This window comes from Hoplias malabaricus, chromosome 2 (genome assembly GCF_029633855.1).
Source record: "Hoplias malabaricus isolate fHopMal1 chromosome 2, fHopMal1.hap1, whole genome shotgun sequence".
Lineage (NCBI taxonomy): Eukaryota > Metazoa > Chordata > Actinopteri > Characiformes > Erythrinidae > Hoplias > Hoplias malabaricus.
Genome location: NC_089801.1, coordinates 544,007 through 568,204, shown reverse-complemented (window position 1 = coordinate 568,204; position 24,198 = coordinate 544,007). Strand labels below are relative to the sequence as shown.

General features: G+C 40.8%; 1 protein-coding gene across 1 annotated transcript; it reads right to left on the bottom strand.

Annotated features, from left to right (window-relative positions):
* Positions 1 to 350: 350 nt before the first annotated feature.
* LOC136674482 (solute carrier family 12 member 6-like) lies at positions 351 to 23,808 on the bottom strand. Its single transcript, XM_066650488.1, has 25 exons — positions 23,670 to 23,808; positions 20,501 to 21,350; positions 15,582 to 15,676; positions 15,066 to 15,194; positions 13,417 to 13,563; positions 13,152 to 13,206; positions 12,585 to 12,715; positions 12,005 to 12,246; positions 11,172 to 11,473; positions 10,719 to 10,877; positions 10,141 to 10,239; positions 8,909 to 8,966; positions 8,541 to 8,715; positions 7,378 to 7,496; positions 7,057 to 7,155; positions 6,843 to 6,962; positions 6,581 to 6,685; positions 5,908 to 6,076; positions 5,365 to 5,560; positions 4,883 to 5,052; positions 4,667 to 4,798; positions 4,348 to 4,455; positions 3,548 to 3,780; positions 2,840 to 2,973; positions 351 to 2,447 (listed from the first exon to the last, which is right to left on the bottom strand). Exons 2-25 carry the CDS (start codon positions 20,715 to 20,717, stop codon positions 2,356 to 2,358), a joined length of 3,486 nt encoding a protein of 1,161 aa, XP_066506585.1. The 5' UTR covers positions 20,718 to 21,350; positions 23,670 to 23,808; the 3' UTR covers positions 351 to 2,355.
* Between the last annotated feature and the right edge of the window lie 390 nt (positions 23,809 to 24,198).

Genomic DNA, 24,198 nt, shown 5'->3' with positions numbered 1-24,198 from the left:
TTTAAACAATTAAAAATAGTGTTTAACTAGCCATATACTTGTATTTCAAAAGTGCATTTAGTCTCCCCATGTTGGGGTTAGCTTAAAGTGTTTTTAAAAGATTCACAAGGAAACTGTTCGCTAATAACCCTCTAAATTTAAATTTATTTGTACTTCTCAAAAAAGGTACAGTATATTTACTAACCATTGATTCAACACTTAAAAATTATTTAGCAAGGGAACAGTTTGTGAGGTGTTTTACCTTTCAAAACTATTTATTTACAAAGGGAATTAGTTTAATTACAAAATACAATGTATAGTAACTGTATTATTAAAAAGATATTAACAGTTTACAATGAAAATTTGCAACGCAACTGTAACTGTAGTAATAAAAATAGCTCTAAAATAAATCACCATTAAATCTACAAGCTATGGACTATGGTACAATGTTAGGGTAAGAAGGCACACCAAGGCAATAATGTGGTTTCTTTCCAAAATCAGTTTATTTCCAGTTTGTTCTGACTTCAGAGTCATCTGTGTTTTCAAATATTAACGTAATAAAAAACGAAAACATAAAACCTAGGCCTTCTGCATATATGCACAAGCAAAGATTTGTGGTCGACACGTCTCTGCACGTTATTAAAATAAAAGACAGGACAAGTGTTTTGAGTAAAAACAAAAATCTCTTTTGCTGCCAATGTATTTGTAAAGCACGCAAGCGCATACACCAACTCTCGCCCATCCACACACAAAAGAGCAGGGTCTACGATACAATCATTAAAGGAGCGGAGGAATTACAGTGCAAAGGCTGACAGCACCTAGTGGTTGCTTGCAACAATAAAATAAAATAAAAAAATATAGTAAAGCGCACATTGTAGCAATGGGATACTTACAGGAATTGGCCAACATTTTTCAACCGGACTTTTATCTGCAACATCTGCAGTATACAGTCGATTACCACAGAGAATAATTTTAAGTTTCCTTGTATTTAGACATTAATAGAAATTGAGGGATGCAGAATGATTTTGGAATAAAATTATGATATTATTAATTATGATAATACTGATATTCCAAACAAGTAGTTGATGGTACGGCTTTTAAAACACAGGGTCAAGAAATCAGATTAATTTTCAGTCCATCACCCACTCTCCCAGTCACTCACATCTGGGGATGATTTCACTCCCATACACATATGATTGTGGACGGTTACGCACAGCCAATCCGCCTACAAACATGTGTTTTTAGACACGCAGACTCAGGGACAACTCCTCACAGACAGTTACCCAAGCTGGAATGCACAACCCAAAGTCCCTGGAGTATGGAATCAACACTACTACCAGTTGCACCACCATGCCGCCCACAAACAAATATATATTTGCAAAATAAAAAAGTATATATTGGCTAATAATTCTTAACTCAGTGCATCCCTTCACAGCACTCGATTTATGCCACACTTTGTAATAGAAGCCAATGGAAAGTTGCTGAAGCTATGGCACCTGGTAAATTTCACTGTGTTACAGACACTAATGATTCCATTTAAAAATGCTGGATTATTCCTTAAATGAACCTATGCAAAAGCCTCTCAGCTCCCTCTCTCACACACAAACATGCAAGCATGCTGTCAGCCTAGACCATGTTTATCTGAACAACACTAAAATGGCATGCTGAAAATATTGTTCTCTAAAAAGAGTGGTTGAATGTGCAACGATGCCAGCTTCATATTGCTACGAACCTTTTGTTTCCATAGAACCGCATTCTGAAAACCTTCCATGCAGGACACACATGAACTAAGTACAAAACAAATGATATGGATGTATGCTGAAATCAACTCTCAACCAGCAATGATCCATCAGTCAATCCTGGATGTTTTACATATAAATGGCTAGCTCTAACAATGTCACACACACCCTTATTCAAGTTCCAGCCTCAACCAGAACAAACCCTGAGTCAGTCCATGGAACCCGCTCTCTGTCCCACTTGGTGATAAATGTGTGTACGTTTTGTCTGCATTGTTTCTAATCATTTGGTCTGTCCTGGTGCTCCTCAACTCCACAACTACAGACGATGGCACACACAGAAAAATACACACACTTACAGCTCATAGAGTCTCATCATTCGAACACTGATCATTAGTAAGTGACAGCTGCTGATAAATCTTGAGTGGTGTTGGTGAACACAGGCTGATGTAAAATTAGCTGACAGTGGGAGGGGTTTCATGAAGTAGGCGGAGCATTTCTTTTTTCAGTTACAGCCAATGACTAAAATCATTAACTTCTTTGTGACAAACCCCACATCTCCCACAACATCATGCTTCCCTTTGTATCCTCTTGCGTGCAATTCGCGGCTGCTGTGCAGCTGAATTATTTACACTGGCAATCAAGAATAGATGGTGATGACCTCACTTCCTCCTCCCCTGACCAATAGGACACGCTCCAGGCCCTCAGTCAGAACCTCCAGGAATTCCATATCTGCGTTACAGTCAAGGATCATCAGAAAAGCCATACTGAGTACAGATTTTCAAAATAAACAATAGATCTGAATTTCATTTTGTGGAAAGAAAAGACAAAATCATCAACAACGTAGATAGGTCAATTCTGGAGAAACACTAATCTTATTGGTTGCCAGCAGAGAGGACTGACTTGACAAAGCTTAATTATAATAATAACAAAAATAGTGTGATTAATTATCACTGCTCTAAAACAACATCTCTATAATAGTAACTTCACAGGAGAAGGAACAAAACCTTCTGTCAATGGAATCCATGATTTTCTTTGTATAGCTTTGTTATATAACTGCGTATTCTACAAACCTAACTCCACACATCTAAAGGGTAATGCAGAAGCTGTAAGAGAAAGGATACAGTTTTCATCCCCTTCTGCGTTCTTAGGAGGTCCTGGCATGTTGAGCAGAACTAGACGAGCATCGTGGGATTTGTTTACGATGACTTCATTGAGTTTGACCGCAGTGTGCATGCGCCGAACATTGGAATGATCCCTGCAGAAAAGCGTAAAGATGTGTGAAACATGGTGTTACAACAAGAAGGTAGTCTAAAATACTAGCAGTGAGGGTGTGGGGAAGTTTAGTGCATTTAGGCTCCACATGTTGGGGTTAGGTGTTCTCCCCGTGTCCGCGTGGGTTTCCTCCGGGTGCTCCGGTTTCCTCCCACAGTCCAAAAACACACGTTGCAGGTGGATTGGCGACTCGAAAGTGTCCGTAGGTGTGAGTGAATGTGTGTGTGTCTGTGTTGCCCTGTGAAGGACTGGCGTCCCCTCCAGGGTGTATTCCCGCCTTGCGCCCGATGATTCCAGGTAGGCTCTGGACCCCCCGCGACCCTAAATTGGATAAGCGGTTACAGATAATGGATGGATGGATGTTGGGGTTAGTCCCTGCAGAAAAGTGTAAACATGTGTGAGACATGGTGTGGTGTAAATGTACGAAGGGTTAAGATCACACTTAGTAAATGCCTTTTACATATAAGTATATAGGTAATTTAATTGAAGTTTAATATATAAATATGAACCCATGTCCTGTCGAGGTATAAAAACGAGCGAGTGAGTGGCTAACTCACGGCCGGATGCTGAGCATGTCCCTAAAGCCCTCAGGGGTGCTGCAGCCCGACGGTATGTGTGCTTGTGCGCGGAGTTCAAGAGCCTTGTCTTTAGTCCAGGTCATGTGGACGCGCCGGTGGTCTGAAGCTCCACCCACTTTCTCAGTCCCACCTCCACCATCGGTATCATCATCGTCATCGGAGCCAATGCTGGTCAGGCGCAGCATGGAGTTCCTGTCCTTCACCAGCTGTGCCTGTTGGGAGGGGTCATTTACGTGTGGACAAACATACACACAGTTAGCCGGTTACGTTTGGGGAAACCCATCATTAGACCACAATTTAATATTAATTTGTTTGACGCTCTTATTACAGATGTAGGGATTCTTGCTCAAGTAATCTTATTGGCATAGCATGGTTCTCCTGCCTGAGATGGGAAGTGAACCCTAGAGTGCTGTGTTGAGGGCAGTGGTGTTATCTACTCTTGATTGTTATTTTCAACATGCTGAGAGACAGTAACACTTCATACAGCCACACACTAACTACTTACAATAATAGCACACACACAGACACACACGCTCGTCTAAATGACAGGAAAACTATTATACTGGGATGTAACTAGTCAATAACTGCTGAAGTAAATGAAGAACTTACATCATCAAAACTCCACCGAACTCGCTTAAGACAGAGCTCATATTAAAAAAGTCAAGTCAAACACAGTCAAAAAACAGCAAGTATCAAACACGCAGCTCAAATCTATAAAATGGATGGATCCCTGACTCGAACCAGTGATTTCTACAAACACACACAGACACAAATCATACCTCTCTCTCTCGGTCAGATTTGGAGAGACGCATCTGCCGGAGCATCTGTGACCGCTGTTCCATCATCAGGGTTCTTTCATATGTATATGCACTGATATCACTGTTGTGCTGAAAACCAAGGCGATAAGTAAATGCATTAAACCCTTCTTTAAACCTAAAGAGAAACTGACCGGTGTATGAGATCTCTGTTTAGAATAGACTGGAGTATAAAAATATCACCGCTAACGGATGAAGCAGTGAATAAATTAATTACAAATTATTTATACAATATCAAAACATTTTAAAACTAGATGTTAATAAGCACCAATAAACATCATACCATCTCCACCACCTCCACTTCGGCTTCTATGCGCAGGTGATAGAGAAAAGTGGCCAGATCCTTCTTCATCTGAATGGAGTTATCCTCCATCTGAGCCACAGTGAAGATACGCATCGAACATTTCCTCCAAACCTACCATAAGCACACAATCAAATTACATTGTGGAATAAGCTATGCACAAGTCTGTAAGCTTATAGCGCTTTCTCTTTCTCATACTTTGTGTTGTCGCAGTAGAAAGGGCAGGAGCATCAGCATGCCTCCGTCATGTACAATCCACCACACATCGATATATCCTTCCGTGCAGGGTTCACTGTTGGTTGGGAAGAGAGAGATGTTCTTCGGCACCAGCAGAGCGAGGTGAGCCGCTGTGGTCACACGCACCGTGTCTGAACAACAGAGGGAATGTATTGCATATAAAAAAGAGACGTACCGTTTCATCATTTATAAACAATCGATACCTTCCCTGAATACAAAGATTTCTTTGTGTCATTTAATAACACAGCATGGTTAGAGACAAGTACGTGATGATGATGATGTCTACAACGTTAGTCTTGTAGCTCTACTGCAAAACTCTAGAAGCAAACGTCAGCACTAAACCTGTCCTGGCTGATAAACTATGTTTAGAAAGTTGCTGCTTTAAGGTGATTTGAAGTATAATTTCAAAGCTAGTCCTGCACTCTCTCATCTCTCTCACTCACTGATAAATGTCTTCCAGCTCTGGGGGTCTTCACTCTGTCTCCAAGCGTGTGGCCAGCCCATCACCACAGTGTTAGGACGCATGCCGCCCAGGCCACTGGACTGAATCATGTGACTAATGCCCTCACGAGGCTTTTGGGCCACAATACACTGGACAAAACCTTTCACTCGCTCCTTCTCCATCAGGTGTTTTAGGGTCTGAAAAGAGAAGGAGGAAAGAGAACGGCCATATATTATATATATAAAGCATTAGACTGTCCATTCTACAAAGTTTAAAAGAGTAAGAATATCATCTCAATAACTAAACTTATAAAAATTATAGGATTATTATAAGATCTACCCTTCAAATACAAGTGATCAATATGTGAATGTGGGAATGAATGTCAGTACCTCACTCCCATGACCACTGAACTTATTCACTAAAGTTTTGAGAATAATAACTAAGTAATAAACCTTGTGGATAAAGCTTTAGTTCACTATGACTTTAAAAACCTCAGATGACAAACCAAAAAGACAGAAACACAGACAGATTGAAGTCAGCAGACCTGCTCAGCAGCGAGGGACTCCCCATAGGTGTGAAGGAAGTTTCCAGAGAGGACCGTACCCACGATAGTTAACCCCTTCCCTGCCTTCAACTGAGAAGCAAATGTCAGCAGGCGAGGCGACTTGACATGAGCATCCTCGTCCAGCTTCAGCAAGACCAGCAGCTGAGGCCTAAATACACACGAGGCAAAAGATACAGTGAGTGCTCAGTATTGTGGAGCCCTAACATTCCTTGAGAACTGTGCATTATTTTAATTTGATTTTACTCAAGTCATTATAAGCAGGTATGGTTGGAGTTTGACCAGTTGCTACTTCAGTAAATTAAGTCAGTGGTTCCCAAACTTTTTCTGCTGTTGTGGCTTGAGACACTCATCATCTGCTGCATGTTTAGCGCCCACAAACCTGTGAATATTTTGCTAGCTGCGCTTAAACATGTGCTCAAACACACCCCTTCCCTCCACACAATAGCTCTATGCGCCCCCCCACTTTGGGAACCACAGTATTAAGTGAAGTATATCTTGGCACTTGATGAGAGTGGCTGGTCAGTTTTTTTTTTGCATTTGCAGCATTTTTGCAGCTGTGTCTTATATCTTCAAAAGGGGCATTTTCTATTTAATTTGACAACCTCTTCAACTGAGCCCAGAAAAAAGCTGGTGTGCACAAGGGTCTGTGTACCTCCAGTTCTTGGTGTGTGGAGGGCCCTCCTCCAGTCTGAGCAAGGCATATCGAGCTGCGCTGAGAGAAAGACCTCTAATGCCATCTCCCCACTCCTTCTCTGCTCTGTAACACACAAACACACACACACAAAATTATCAATATATAACAATGTAAAATCCAATACTTCTAACATAACGTGTCCCTTTGCATTATCCCCACCAACAACAAATTCCACAAACACGAGCGAAAGTACAGGAGTCAGGTATCCATGGAAACGTACCCATGATACTCTATATACTTATAAATCATGCCGGCGATTGCCATGGCGACGATTGCGTAGTACCACGACGAAATGAACATCAAAGCCAGGCAAATAATCATCCCCAAAAACGACAGGGTCCTAAGGGAGAAAGAGGGTGGCATGAATAAATACCAACTAAAATGTCATGTTTGTACTTCATAAGGCAAGCAACATAGAATGTGTGTATGAATACCAATGGTAGTAGGAGAACCGGGGTCTCCAGTTGGGGGTTCTCAGAAGTGTCTGAAGGGCGCAGGCCAAGTTCACAAACAAATAACACATCAAAAAAAACCTGGAGGGGGGATGGGGAGATATATATAAACACACATTAGGATTATACAGTGTCATTTCTTAATCCATTGTGGAAATATGCAAATCGGAGCTTTAACAAATTATGTGATAGGGAGCTCCATATGTCCAGTAGAGTGTTTTGATAAGTATAAACAGCACAGGCAAATTTTACACCTATCAAGAGCCCTCTGCAGGTTTAATATGCAAAATATATTTCACATACATGGAGAGAATAGGGGCAACCAGGTCCAGGGAGGCAATGAGAATGCCCAGCTCAGCAATGATGGTTGTCAGCAGTAGAGCCCATGTAGGTTCACCATTAGCCTTGCCATGACCGAACACCTACAGAGAACACAAACAGTGCCACAATTCTAAAACACATATAGAGGGAATAATATACATTTTCAGTGAAAAACACTTTGAAAGATCTATGGAGAGATTAAATGCTGCACATGAAAACATTATATAATATTTACAGAAGTTTAAAAATACTTACATTTATCAAAGGCCAAAAACAAAACACCAATAAAAATATATTTTAGGTACTTTGACATATTTGTTTAAAAAAATTACCAAATCACATCCTGTCCTCTCTGTTTTCCCCACCATGTGTTCATGTAGCACATGGCTCTGTTTGTTGTTGTTCCTCTCTCCGCCCTTGTCCCGCCTTAGCTCCACCCTCTCGTTGTGCTTCCTTTGTAATCCTGCCCCCTCGTTATCTATCCCAGGTGTCCCTTGTCAGTGTCGTCTATTTAGGCTCCTTTGTGTTACTTCCTGTTTTGTTGGACATTCCATCTTTCATTATGCTCACAAGTTGTTTTGTCTCTGCTGTTCCTCGCTCCACTTTCACTGGTCTGTTTGTCTCGTCTGTTTCATTTTCTGTGCTCTGTTTAACACTCTAGTCTGTTTGTCCTGTTTAGCTCTGTGTTCTAGTTTAGTCTGTTTAGCTCTCTCTGTTTAGCTCTCTGTTCAGTTCTGTCTGTTTACTTATTTCAGTCCAGGTTTAGTCAGTATCAGTCTCTTTAGTCTAGGACTCAGTTTATTTCCATATGTATTGTCTTTCTGTCCATATCCCTGTTTTGTTATTTCTTGTCGTTCTAATAAAGTTTGTGTTATTGCGTTTGCGTCTGCCTCTAAGTCCGCCCCGTGATCCTTACAATACAAAACGGGAATAAGTACATATAATAAGAATATTTTTTTTTCCCTTTAGCCAGAGTCTTAACACTGTGTTCCCTTTTTTATCTGATCAATCTTTTCTTGGACTGCCTTGTTGTCATACAAATAGATTTGCACAGAAATGAAAAGATATAATCATGTAATTTGCAGTACTTTGGCCAAAGTTCTCACACTAAAGAAATGCCAGACATGTTTATGTGTATGTCTTACTCTCAAGAAGGGAATGATGTTGTCTTTAGCGATGGCCTGCAGGAGTCTCGGAGCACCAGTCAGTGACTGGAGGCCAGCTCCACAAGTAGAGAAGAAAGAACCAATCACAATGACCCAGGGAGAGGGCCATGAGAGTGTGCCTACAACCAAATTCCCATTTACAGAGTCTCCAAACCTGCAGGAGGAAAGCAAGAAACCTGAATGAGTGCAAAACGAGAAAACACACAGTGTTAATGATGTGAAGTGCCGAATCACCATCTGAATCAGCTGATTATCAAGCTCTTGGAAGCAAGGGATTTGTTAACTGAGTGAGTGTCACAAACCTATTCCAAAATGTTTCACATCTGAAAAATGAATATTAAACTAACTTGTCTCTCAGCAGCACTCCTTCCACACAGGCTCCAAACAGCACAACACAGCTCAGATCTGATATTCAGTCTCAGAAAAATCTCACACAAACTGTTGAAGATTATGCATACAGGAGGGAAGCATAGAGAAAGACCAGGGTGACACACCAGGCCAAACAGATGCTGTATATGCAAGATTTGGAACATTTTATTTTGCCAACCCATCTGGACTTTATCCTTGGTAGTCTAGACATAGTCATGTTGCAGTGATATTTAAATTACATAACATCTACATTCATAGGCGGCACGGTGGTGCAGCAGGTAGTGTCGCAGTCACACAGCTCCAGGGAGCTGGTGGTGTGTTCTCCCCGTGTCCGTGTGGGTTTCCTCCGGGTGCTCCGGTTTCCTCCCAAAGTCCAAAAACACACGTTGGTAGGTGGATTGGCGACTCAAAAGTGTCTGAGTGTGTGTGTTGCCCCTTGAAGGGGGCACTGGCGCCCCCTCCAGGGTGTATTCCCGCATTGCGTCCAATGATTCCAGGTAGACTCTGGACCCACCACGACCCTGAACTGGATAAGGGTTACAGATAATGTCAAATAAGGTCATTTTGTGCAAACACACAGGGAGCCACTCTGTTACAGGGGGACACGATCATGCACACACTAACATCTACTGAAACGTACACAGCCAGTTCATCTGACAACATGTGTTTTTGGACTCTTGGAAGAAGCTGGACCAACCACATGAACCCCACACTGAAACAGGGAGAAAAAACCACACTCCTCAAAGTGACCTGAGGTGGAACTTTAACCCACAATCCCAAGGCCTTGGAGCTGAGTGCCAATTACACGACCTGTTGTGCCAACATGCTGCCCACAACTATATGACAGACTGTGATCAAATAAGAATTAAGTTTCTATATTTACAACTAATATGGGCCTGTTTATACACGGGCAGCTGTGGCCTAATGGTTAAAGAAGAGGGCTTAGGACTGAAAGATCACTGGTTCGATTCCCACGACCGAAAATAGATTGGGAGTGAAGGACAGCACTGTCCTCCTCCCTCAATCCACGAATGAGGTGCCCTTGAGCAAGGCACTGAACCCACAACTGGTGTGTGTTTAACCCTAGTGCACTAGTGTGTGTGTGTTCACTGACACAGGTGGGTTAAATGCGGATAACACATTTCGTTGTACGTTGCACAATGACAAATAATTGCACATCTCATTCCAGTTTGTGAGTATAAAAGGATACAGACAAGTGATGTGGTCAGAATGGCAAAAATGGTCCCAATAGGAATAGACCGCTGAGCATCCTTCAGATCCCCTGACCGATTAGAGCCCGCCATGATACCTTTAAAAGATAAACAGAAGTTAGCAGAAAAATGTTCAAATAATCTTTTATTATACATTTATACCCGTTTATTAGAAACTGCAATCTTTCACCAAATAGAGCTTATATGTCCCCCACACAGGTGTACATTTACATACTGCAGCCCAACTTGGCATATAACTTCTATTTAAATGATTAAATATTCAATCTTTTGGTGATGGTTCTTTTTCAGTACAATGACAGATGGGCACTGTTTCTGGAGCGTTCACACACAGTGTCCCTGCTAAGGAGACTGTAGTCCACCACTCCAAATACTCAACAAAACTCCTCTCTCTGGACAGATGCTGACCACTGGAGAAAGACTACAAGACACAACACAAAACCTGCAGATTTTGAAAGATGGCTGTCTCTAAATGTACAACAGCAAGGTGGAGGTAAACGTTTCTAATTAAGTGGCCAGTGAGTGTACATTTTCAACAACAGCATCTGTGAATGAGCACCTGTGACAGAAGGGAAGAATATTCCCACCAGCAGCGTGAAGGATGTGGTGATATCAGCAAAGACGTACGGAAGGTGGTGTTGGGTGCTGGGGTTTGGGGTGGAGTCAGATTTTCTCTCCAGAAAGTCCCCTTTACTGAGGTAGGAACTCCAAATATTCTCTGGAGGGAGAGAACAGAGATCAGGCATTTGAACGGACACATCCATAGTTGGGCTATCACTAAAAATTAATGAACAGTTCGACATTATCAACAAACGTTAAATCAACAGAAGATTAAACCAATCATCATTTTGCCTTTTTAAATAAATCTATAATGACTGACTGGCCCATGTTGATCAAACATGGAAACAAAAGGATATAGCTACATTCTTATTTCTTAATATTTCTGACCATCCTTAACTGTCTATAACTCCACTATCAAATACAATACATCCTTCAGCCAGTGAAAAAATACCTGTAATAACCCCACTTGCGAGTCCTGGTATCCCCTTGATCTGTGTGACATTGTTGTGAACAAAATACTCGTCACACACAGCGTTCAGTTCTGAAGAATTACAGAAACGTGTCCATAACGCCGTTGTCTTCTCTACCAACACTACTGGAACAGAAGGGGTATCTGTGCTGTTGAAGCCTGTGGTGATGTTAATTTTAGATTCTTCTTGCGCTAAAGAACCCTGCTGCTCCAGAATTGTCTTGGCACAATGATTGTCATGGAGCTCATGGCGGGAGAGGCTCCGGTTCCCCAGCATACACACACTGAGGAGAGGCAGGAGATAGATTGGTCAAATTCCTCATAAAGTCAATTAAGAATCGTTCTTGTTTAATAAAAATCATTAACTAATTTTCTTCAAAGGCTCTCCCTCTACATTAATCGCTCATCACACAGCTAGTCAGTACCGGTATGTATCAGCTGACATTACAGGACTGGCAGTTAAGAGATCTCCTTCAAGTATTTTGAGTTGTCAAATGCATTGTGTGATAAGGGTAAAGCTAATTTGCAAGTGGAAAAAAAGTTAAAACTTCTCAGAATCAGAATCAGAATCTCAATAATCAATTCTCAATAACATATCTAGCAATATTAAAGCCTAAACTACAAACCAGTATTCAATTTCAGTTCTATAGCCCGGTGGGTTCTTAAAACAAGGTTCTTTATTATTAACTATTATTTACATTATTGTGAACGGCTACTGGGGCTGATTAAGCCTGCGTTAAACATAGTTTTTTATCAATCCAAGACAGACTGTGCTTAAAAATGGGCTAAAATCAAGCTATTTTACTGGCACTCACGGGAAAGGCGGTGGTTTGAAGGCAGACACCAGAGCACCGGTGTAGATGGATAGGATAGAAATGATGACACAAGCCAGAAACACAGACGCCAACTTGTTCACGTATTTGACCCCCACAAAGACCAGAAGTGACATGAGCAGCAAGAAAATGGAGCCATAGACGCGCATGTTGTTCAACAAGGCTGCCGCATCACCCTCGGGATGAGGGGCAACAAAAATGGCGGCCCCTGGAGCTATATACATCTGAGTAAGAGAGAAAAGGATGTAATTCACCCCAAATGAACGTAGCAGTCTATAGAGAGAAATCTGTAGGGGCAGGTTCAATGAACCGTTCAAATACGTTCTAATGAGACTGAGAAACTTACAACAAAGGCTACAAAAGAATGCATATGTCATCAATGTTAGCCATGTAAAACTGTAAAAGGTGGCTACAGAAATGCAATAAAGTAATTATCAGACTGATAGAAGATTGGTGAAATTAACTATTCTAAATATTCTAAAGACTACATAAGAGTGTGAAAGGTGTTATTTAAATCATGAAGAGGAGGCATTTAAATAATGTATGAGAAGGGCTCCCACACCAGAAGGATCTCGATGGCTCCAAGGATGTACATGGACCCAGCAAAGGTAGTGCCCAGATAAAAACACAAACCCACAGCACCCCCAAACTCAGGGCCCAAGGAACGTGAGATCATGAAATATGAGCCCCCCGCTACATGAAACAAAGAGAGGAAGTATTAGTATATCTACAGTTAGACTACTTCAACTACAATTGCATTTAGATGCATGCACTACTATTGTCAATACTGTTAGAAATGCTAAAAGTGCGATAAGAAGACAACTAAGCTAAAATCTTTAAATATATTTCAATAATGGGAAAAAGTTTCATTTATATTCACAGTTTCTCACACTCAGTTGAACAGGAAAATTACAATGTGTCCAGAATTAGAGCAAAACAATTATGAAAATACAAAAGAGTCAAACTTTTGGGCTTTCAGTGTATTCATTAAATGTATCAAAAACTGTATCTAGCTTTTTATTTTCAAAAATTATTATTATTACATTCAATTACAAAGAATGTACAATTACTTGTTGATCATTTAAGGGACCAAGGGAAACGGCAAAGAAACAGGGAGACAGAGGCATACCTGGTACCACTCCATTTGTGGCAATAGCACTCATTGAGATAGCAGTCAACATTGTCTGAGAGAGAGAGAGAGAGAGAGAGAGAGAGAAAGATTAGTGAGTTAATAAGTGACTTTTGTACTTTCCCTTGAATACAGTGGAATGCAGAAGGACTGCTGCCAACAGTTACATGTGCCATGCCACGGAAAGAAGTAAATAAGTATGATTGCTGAATGCGTGTGAGAATGTGTACATGTGTGTGTTCATGTGTGTGCTTGTGTAACTTACACAGCAGCAACAGATAAAGACGATACACAGTGCCTGTAAAATTCCAGCAGTGCCGACAACCCAGGTGAGCCTGAGGAAGAGGATGACGCCAAAGATATTCTGCAGACATGGCAGATACACACCCATGAATGTGCCCATCTGAGGAGCCTATGGGACAAAGCACAGACAAAGAGAGAGAATGTAGTCCAACAAACAGTAGCTCAGTGCATCTACATTCATTCATTCATTGTCTGGAAGCGCTTATTTTCAGAGTCACGGTGGGTCTGGAGACTACCTGGAATCACTGGGTGCAAGGCAGGAACACACCCTGGAGGGGGCGCCAGTACTTCACAGGGCAACACAGACACACACATACATTCACTCACACACTCAGACCTATGGACACTTTTGAGTCGCCAATCCACCTACCAACATGTGTTTTTGGACTGTGGGAATAAACCGGAGCACCCGGAGGAAACCCACGCAGACACAGGGAGAACAAATAGGACAAAAACACTAATAATTAGAGCTGGGTGATATGGCCAAAAATGCTATCATATGTTATGTTATCACAATATAGTTTTCTATATTGATCGACCTAATATAGTAATATATATAACAATATACAATGTTACACATTCACTCACACACTCAGACCTATGGACACTTTTGAGTCGCCAATCCACCTACCAACGTGTGTTTTTGGACCGTGGGAGGAAACCAGAGCACCCGGAGGAAACCCACGCGGACACAAGGAGAACACACCAAACAGATAGTTACCTGGAGCAGGACTTGAACCCACAACCTCCAGGTCCCTGGAGCTGTGTGATTACAACACTACCTGCTGCGCCACTGTGCAATTTTGGGTCCCATTGTTATAGTGCATAGGGACATAACTACAACAACCCCCTCACAACCACTTAGCAACCTCCAGAAATACCATAGAAAACCCCTACAAACTCCTTAGAAATACCACAGCACACTAGCAGTTAAATGGGATACACCAGCAACCACATAAAACACTATGACAACCAACTGGCAAAACACTACGGACACCATAACAACCACCTAGTAACACAACAAAAACAATACAAAAATTCAGCAACCACCAGTTAACAGCATAAACTGAGAGATTCATCTGAGAGATTAGTTCTTTAAAAAAAAAAAAAAAGAAACCAAACCTCCCTCTTCCTGTTTTTGTTTTCATACTGTGTTATTTCTTATCTTAAAATATTTTTATGCAACAACTTTGTTAAAGTTCTTCAAATCATTTTAACCCATTCTCTAGAAGGGTCTACAGGGTTAGTGCATACCCTTAGGCCCAGATGCTATTCAAGAAAGCTAAATATATTACTAGGACACTGAAGAGGATACAGATGCTGAGTCACTTGTCAGAAAATGTATTATATATGTATAAAATAAAGATAAAAATGAGAAAAGGCTGAAAACTGTGACTGGAAGTTACAAGATCCAAGGTCCAAAATCTGAATGCTTTCACTGATGACAACGGTTCACACCACTTTTACTTTTGTGTGAGAATGATGTAATATCCATTTGTGAGAGTCTGTGGGAGTGTAAGTGTGAACACACTGCTTCGAGCTTGTGGTGCATCTGCGTGCTTACGTGAGCGGTGTACAAAATTTTGAGTGTGCAGTGTGTGTGTGTCACACCTTGCTGGATTTGCGTTTCTCTCCGATGCTCTCTGCTTCTTCATGCTCTCTGGCCCCCTGTGTGAGGTTGGTGTAGTTGGCCAGACGAGAGAGAAGAGAGGAGACCTTTGGTCGAGTGTCCATCTCTTCCTACGGAGAAAGAGAGAGAATGAATAATATTGATCTACAATTAATTGAAGTGGGATAAAAACAGACAGAATATCATGCTAAGTGCATTTCCTGTGGATCAGCGCCATCATTCCCAAGACAGCTCTCACTTAATTGACTCTGAATCCACGAAAGCAAAGGCTTGCTCCATATTACTTTGTCTAGTGATCCCATCAATAATCCAGCATTAATGAACTCTGTTAAATTGCTAAATGGACTTTATGAACAATCTGGAGTGGGCATTTATGTAGCACTGTTGCATTTGTTTATTAGTAAGCAAAGACACATTTATGCTACACATAAATTATAAATCCTGTAACAGTCAAAGTTTCACTGACATTGGCATAATTAATGTGGTCGTAAACATACCTCAAACAAAGCCAGGTTTCTGTCATAGAAATCATCATCATCCACAGCGTGACTGTTATTTATATATACGCTGGATATCTTGGCATTTACATCACCTGAAAATGAACGAGAAGGAGAGAAAGGGGGGTAAGTGGGATTTTAAATTGTTTGTAACAATATTCTGAGGTAATTCTCATTGTAAACTCAGTGATAATGTTCCATTTTGGCTTTTTCCGGGTGTTTACAAGTGAAAAGTTTAAAGCAGGGACTAGTGCAATCTGCAGTTGTTTGCCATTAAAGGCTAAGCAGCAGCTCTATGAAAGTGTCAAACAAATAAATACAGTGGAGTTTGAGTTCCTAACTTGTGTTTATTGATCGTCAGAAAACATGTTATTTCTTACTAATTGAAGAAATAAGGTTTAAAAGACCGTCGGTGTTGGGAGACTCTAATAGGCGTCTTGCCTGTGACGTAGATGGTGGACAACAACTCTAGAAGCTGCACTTAATTTAATGCAAAATGAGGAAAAGGTGTGTTGTTTTTGGCTGCAATCATTCAATGTACAGTGGGACATCTGTGAACAAATGGCCCAAGGATCCCAAAATATCCAGAAAATGGACTAAATTTGTCCACTTTAAACGGGCACTTTGGAAAGGACCGTCCGCTCACTCCGTTATCTGTAGCTCATTTCACTGGCGCTTTTCCAACAATATGGGCATGTAAGGACACCAACGAAAGGTGTTGAAGAGCCTCTGTAACATGGAGGTAAACAGGGTAAGGACACTCACTTCGCCTGTTTTAGTTGGTGTTAGTTAACGTTAGCTTGACTCGCTAAACTCGGTGGCTCAGATTATACTCGGCTACGTAGCTGCATTACGGAGGTTTATAGTGTCGGATGAATTCGAGTTCGACTTCGATCACATTTACAAGAATAACGGTACCTCTACATTTGAGTTTAGCTTATTGCTAGGCTATTGTCATGAATAATGTTGGTTATTTAGCTAGATACTGTCATAACAGTCAGTCATAACGGTGTTTTACCGCGGCGTTGTTCAGCTGTTGTCCACCAGTGACGTCGCGTTCGAGAATTTCCGTAGCGAGCTCGGATTTTTCCGTCAATTTATTAAAATTGTCAGTTTTAAAGCAAATTAAGCTGCTATTTTCATTTTAATTCTTACTTATATCTGTCAGTAACTACAATAATGTGGAATATTCATGGAGGTCCAATAAGTGGTGCTTAGCCTTTAACAGTGTAATAGTGTAATGTAATTACATCTATGTCAAGGAGTGTTTATGTCCTGATAAAATGTCCTGCACCATTGAAAAACATGGCATACATTCAGTTTGCCCTCATCCACCCACTGACAAAACATAAGCACAGCTTTATTTCTTGGATTTCCTTTGTAGTTTGAAGTAGAAAATCTGCTTTTCATCTGAGTTCTTCATTTGGTCATGACACTGACACCAGAATAACACAATAACTTCTGAGCTGTATACAATATTGCGTGTGTAGCTGTTTTAATAATAAATAAATAAGAGGAAACCTCTCTATTTGAATTATACCTGATATCTGTAACGTGCCTTACAGGCTGTGTGCATGCGAAAAGTAGATAGTAACCACATTTGTTACCACAGCATCTTCGACATGACACTTGTTTCACCAGCCTCAGCATTATGGGTCTGAAAATCCTCAGCTAACATGTCACAAGCCCTACTCTCACTTCCCTCCGTTCACACTTCCACACCAAACACACCCATAACAGTACAGACAGTCACGTGTACACACGAACATGCAAATCTCTTTGTAACTTCACAAAAGAACTTTGAGGAAATGAATTACATCTCTTGGTGTGTGAACCTGCAAGCAAGCACTTTTACGCTGAAAAATGATACAGAAAACTATTGATTTAAATGTTCACATTGTGTCCTTTCAAAGTTTGGGGATTAGACTTTCACTTGTTTAATGGGCAGTCAAAACAAGGGCTAGACACTACTTCGGTAGCTGCAATATTTTAATATACATTATTTACAACATCTGTCACTGGCTAATGTTCATTACAGGACACTGTCATCAGTTCAGTTAAAATGTTGTATAAATATATTAATATTTACAAAGCCAACAGGTTTATGTTTGATGATGACGTCATGTTTCCTGTTTGTTCTTGGAAGTTTTTCAGTCGATTCATGTCGATATTGGAATTATATCTCCATCCATCCATCCATCCATTATCTGTAACCGCTTATCCAATTTAGGGTCGCGGGGGGTCCAGAGTCTACCTGGAATCATCGGGCGCAAGGCGGGAATACACCCTGGAGGGGACGCCAGTCCTTCACAGGGCAACACAGACACACACACACATTCACTCACACACTCACACACTCACACCTACGGACACTTTCGAGTCGCCAATCCACCTGCAACGTGTGGTTTTGGACTGTGGGAGGAAACCGGAGCACCCGGAGGAAACCCACGTGGACACGGGGAGAACACACCAACTCCTCACAGACAGTCACCCGGAGCTGGAATCTAACCCACAACCTCCAGGCCCCTGGAGCTGTGTGACTGCGACACCACCTGCTGCGACACCGTGCCGCCCTGGAATTATATCTCATCGACCAAAAATTAAGAAATATATTGTGACATAAAGTTTTGCAATGTCGTCCAGCCCTAGTCAAAACAGTTAAAACAAATTAAAATCACACAGGGGATCCCCGCACTATTTCACACATGAGAGTATTGGGTCAGGATATTCCTGAGTCGTTTTTCACACCTGCAGCTCACAGCAGACAATTTTCTGCATGAAGCGTGTTCTCGTAGTGGGAAACAAAACACACGGTTTAACGTGGAACAGAACCTGTGCACATGCACGGAAAACTCCGGTACATTTCCAGCACCATTCTCACATGCACTGTTTTTATTAGGGCACTGCTAGGATAAAGTCTGGGTAATATCAGGGATGAATGTCACGGGCGGTCGTGTTCACACAGGTAAACTCCAGAGCATTTCTGGATTACCGTGCATGTTTGAAAGCGGCATATGTCTAACAAGCATTGATTAATCCACTATACTTTGGTGCATCCTTCTGTAGCTTTAACACTTCCAGCCTTCAAATAAATCCAAGGTGTCAGTGACATTACAACACACCTCAGCTCACTTGCCAAAATCCATGTGCATCTAAAACATCCTTTTTTAGCCTATTAATTTTTCATAGCAAAAATAGCCTGTAATATGAAACATAACGTCCTTCTGCAGGTGTGTGTGTGTGTGTGTGTGAGGGTACATTCACTAGCTCAGCTGAATGAGTCCACTAAGGCATTTCAAATTTTACATACACTGCATAAATGACTAAAAATACCACAATAAAACAAGATGTGCTGAAATGGCTGAAATTCTCTCTGTCTCTCTCTCTCTCCTCCTAAACACTGTTTCATTCACACACTTCATCGGCAGTGGGAAGAGACTGGAAAGATGCAGTTTTAGAGAAATGATAAATAACAGAAGCTACTCCACTACAGCCACTGCACAAAGTTTACTACTGATGATAGAACAGTTCAGTGAAATATCTGATTTACACCATTTCCACACTCAAACATTCTAAGCCGGCTACAAACTCTATAATTCTACAGACTACGCAAACTGTGCTTAAAACAAACTTACTTTAAGCACTGACACATTAAGTAATCTCACATTTACTTGTTAATGTGGTGGCTGACACTGCATGACACACTTATCTGCTGCTGTTACACTGTTAATCTAACCAAATGGGCATGAGATTTGCACAATGTTCATTCGATTAGATAACACATAAAAACAATGTTTCAGATGTGAAACATATTCCTGAATGATTGATTAAATGCAGGGTAAAGGGAAATTATCCAGTATCTGAATGTACTGCATATGTATTCGTTATCAGAGAACAAAGGCAAAATGGCAAATTTTCTCAAAATAGCCCAGCAGAAAAAAATATTTACAGTACAGATCCGTGACCCACAGCTGGGACTCAGGTCTGAAAGCCAGCTGTGCCACACATAATTTGTAGCTTCCAAGCACTTGGCTATGTCTAATCAGACTGAAAAATGGAAAATGTCTGCACTTCCAACTGGACACAAATTCAACAACATTTTCCCCAATTGTCTAAACATACTGTATTCAATAAATGTTCTTTTAAACATCTGAACTTTTGACCAGATTATGCAGACTCTATTACCCCTCCCTCCCCTTTAGCCTAGAGAGTTCTTCTGACCAAAAACATGTACAAACTCACACTACCTTAATTACAGCCTCATTATGACACCTCGTTAATTATAAATGTGTAATCGTTTTTACACAGCTGTAACATGTTCAGGCAACACATACAGCTCTATGCTTGAGGTATTCATTTAACCTGATGAGGAACTGCTAATCTAAGTGACTGACTTCAGTTCAAATATGCCATGTCTGCAGCTTTTACAGCTCAGTCATGAATGTGGCATGAATGACCTTCTGTAACTGGCTGCTGAACCCAGAGTTCTTAGTAATCACAATGAAGTTGGGATTAGTCTCGCTGTAATATGATAAGACGTGGTGTATTTTTGTTTGTGAGCATCACACCTGTTCTGAGAAATACTGAGCTTGGAAAAATATATAACGCTTTCTTTCCAATGACTGGATGTGAACAAATGGATAATAATTGTGTATTATTTCAGTTGTAGAAAATTCATATTTAGTTTAGGGTTGTGTTAAGTGTAAAGACAATCAACACATCATGTGATTACTGACTATGCCCAATTCCGGGTGGGCTCCAGACCCACCGCGACCCTGAACTGCATAAGCAGTTGCAGACAATGAATGAATGAATGACTTTGCCCAAAACCAAAGAGACCAAAGACTTCCACCACTTAACAAGTTAAATTAACTAGATAAATTAGCCCAATACCACACTATCAGTCTCCTGTGACTCACCATGTTCTGCCTGGCTGCGGTCCGGCGTGTCCACTCCCACCGTGGTGGTCAGGGCTCCAGACACTTCGCTGGGTGGCTCACTGCGGTTGACACTCTCGCGAGATCCAAAGCGGACCCGAACATTGGAGCGTGAGCTGAGGTCCGGCGATGTGTCAGACAGGCCAGGGATGTCCTCTGCCTTGGTGGGAGTAACTGTGAAGCGCACAGAAGATGCCATGGCTTCCCGGGGCTGCTGGGATTCTGCCAGAGTGACCACTGGGATGAGCCGTCTACTCTCAGCTAATGGTATAAGCACAAACGTGTCTGTGCCGGAGAGACTCCATTGAAAGTGACTGAGAGAGGTGTCTGGATAGGCTAGTCTGTTTTTTACTGATAGATTGCTTTAGCCTTGAAGGGATTAACACTTTTTATTATGGGAGAAACATTTGGCAAATGGGTCAACTAGTTCCAGAAGAGGTATGAAATAGCTGGCGATTAGGTCTCAACACCAAAATGTGTTACACTTTAGAATGAAATGTGAAATAGTTGAGACAAATTTTACCCTGTATCAATACTGAACTGTACACGAGACGGCTATTTCCGAGGTAGAAGTGCTCTCAGTAAAGTGCTCTATACTGTTGGAAAGTGTTATTCTAATGAAAAAATAGAGGATATGTCTGAGAAATGGCTTTCATTGAGTATTCATGGATCAGATTAAACATTCCGGTTTAAATCTTCAAAATCTGCTGGCAATGCCTTTGGCCCTTAAGATGCCGTTCTGCACAGGAAGTGAAACCTCCCTACAAGTGGACTAAGCTACATATGTTTCCACTCTTTAACGCAAAACTACAGTGCACATTTTTAAAAACAGCTGGAATGTAGCACAAAATATTTTAGAAAATGTTGGGTGTTTGTGCAAGAAGAAAAAAGCAGAGAAAAAGAGAAAGATAACTACAGTTAGTAAGGCACAAAGACAAAATAACTGGTTGACAATTGTATTCACAAACTATGTCACAAATATAAACTCAAGTGACCCCTATAACAGGTCATTTCCCTCCTATTCAACATAGAGTTTGACCGTGTGATTCAACTTACAGCAGTTTAGTTTCCCTCATTCATATGAGAGTTATAAGGAGTGTTTCAGCACAGAATGTTTATTGACTGGGGCACACTGCAGCGCTCCCTGTCAGAAAAGAGGCATTCTGGATATACTAGTAGAAAGAGAAGTGTTTATTAGCAGGTTTGAGTCTAAGGGATAAAATAAAATGTTGGTAAACAGCTGTGTAAAATGAATTAGGAATGATTTTTGCACATAATATCACAAATATAAATTGAGAATGTGTATGATGCTAAGGGCATGATTTTAAACTTTTTAAATTGACCAAAATTTCCTCAGAATTATAGTTTTAATTTTGAAGATTTGGCTTACTAAATCTCTTATGAATCCAGTTAGCTCTGAGGTGAGAGAGCGGTTAATTTATTCATTATCCAGAGGCGGTTCAAACCGGTTAAGGAACAACGACTCTTGAAGTTCGAGTCAGTTTGCACTTTCAGTTTAAATAATGCACAGAAAAATTCTAAATCAGGCCTCATTCTTCCTCTTCCCGGGTTTAGACCGCTCTGGTGGAGGTTACACGGTTCTGATGGAGGGTGGCAAGTCGCCACAAAAACACCAAAAACTCCTGGACATTTAGGCACTGATTCGTTTTTTTGAGCAGGACGAAAATGCCAGAATTTTCCTAAAGATTCATATAAAAGGCCTGTGCGCATCTGTTCTCTTACTTTCTCAGACAACAGCTAAACAGACGAGCATGAGAAGTGAAAAATCTCCTCATGAATTGATAACTTATTTATAAACGCTTAAATGATCTTCAGCAGCGTCGTTGTTGTTTTCTCCAGCTGCGACTGAATCAGCAATAAGTCAGTGGCGAAAGACTCGACTCTTTGAATGGGCTCTTTTAGGTGATCTATCAAGTGTCGACTCGCGTTGAAGACTGAAACCAAAAGTATTGCTAAGTTAAATATATTTTATTGATATATTTTTATGCAATGTTCGCCGTGTGTAGATAACGATTATCACATTATTAACCCATTGTAATATTTATGAATGTTTCACACATTCCCCGGGACTGTAGGTTTAACTTCTTTGATTGGAGAGAAGGGTCCAATATTCCCTCCACGCGTAATTCCTACCATGGTACGGAGTAACATATAGAATTGTACATACATTTCAGCATCCATTTACACTGCTATATTTCTCTTTTTTATTTTAATCTAATTTAAAATAACCAACATACAAAATTGACTTGGTTATTTTACAACAGTGCAGTGTTCGTTAGTTAATTAGAAGCTACATATATAAAAGTATTGGGTTGTTTAAGTATTGGAGATACAAACAGGCATACATTATTTATCTCCTAACACCCCTTTTTGGGCCGAAAGGAAATGTTACAATACTAAATGAAGAGTCTAATAGAGCCGGAGTCGACTCTTACTGGTGAGCCGAGTCATTGGGCATATACCTCATTGAATACTGCCCATCACTGAACGCTAGCATCGCGCCACTAGCGCCGCTAGCATCCATATTAAGCCAATTAGGATTTCTGGATTGGACCGGTAACTCGAGTCTGTGTCTCGTGAAAAGCGACTTGTGAGTGAATAATAAACGCAGACCTCTGTAGAAATCAACACTAACGATACACCACCACCCTCCTCAGTGCTCACAGAAGACAATAAGCTGCAGGCTAGCGGCTAATTTCCCCGTTTACCAGTGTCTTATTCCACGTTCGGCGATCAGCCTTAAATGGTGCAGCCTTCACCGGCTCAGGGACATAGGCGCTGCACCATTTAAGGTGGAATGGACAATTTAAAAGCCATACTTACCATCTTTCTAAGAAGACACTTAAGAAAAAATACATAAAATGCTTACATCCTTCTAGGAAACGCTGTAGTATACGTCCTGTTCAATATTCATACAATCTGCCATACGTTCCATGCCATATACTAACATTTAATGACACCAAGTTAGAGAGAAAACACATTCTATTGCTTTCTTGAAGTTTTATTTTATAAAAAGCGCCCACGTCTTTGAGACAATTTGGCGACAAATAAAATAAACTGGATCAATATGTCATAGGTTTTCCTGAAATAAATAAAAAAAACTGCCTATTTTATTTACCGCTTACATTACCTTGTGCCACCTTGCCTCACGTCCAAGGAAATCCGTGCTTGAGCTGGATGAACTGAATTACATTAATTTAAATCCATTCATGCTTGAATTGCCGCCCGTCCTCTCTTAACACAACAGCGTCAGCCCCGTCCTGTGTGCGCCTTTCGTTTGCTGTACACCACCACGAAGCATCATGGGTAATGTAGTCCCCACCCCGTCCCAAGGAAATATAAAATTTCCCAGCTAAACCAGAAAACATATTACACTTAATCCAAGGTACATATCTGAGCTAAAGGACATTTTATAATAATAGTATTTAACTATATAATATTTATAATTATATAACTATATAATATAATTTGAAATACTGCTCTTATTCCTTGAAGTTATTTTCTAAAATGAGAATTTCGCAGTTTAACTGAGGTACAAAACAATTTACCTTAAACCTATCGAATACACGTAAGGCTGAGGAAACTTGTCACTGAGCAAACCCTTAAGTTATCTGGCCTACTTTGTGAACTAATCCCTGGGACTCAGATTGTGAAAATTC

Bases quoted from the DNA above. Each gene is read 5' to 3' on its own strand.
- LOC136674482 (XM_066650488.1), bottom strand. From the start codon at position 20,717: ATGGCATCTTCTGTGCGCTTCACAGTTACTCCCACCAAGGCAGAGGAC. The intron at 13,207-13,416 runs GTAAGTTACACA...TCTCTCTCTCAG, and splicing joins TCTTTATCTGTTGCTGCTGT to ACAATGTTGACTGCTATCTC. The intron at 7,156-7,377 runs GTATGTGAAATA...TCCCCCCTCCAG, and splicing joins GTTGCCCCTATTCTCTCCAT to GTTTTTTTTGATGTGTTATT.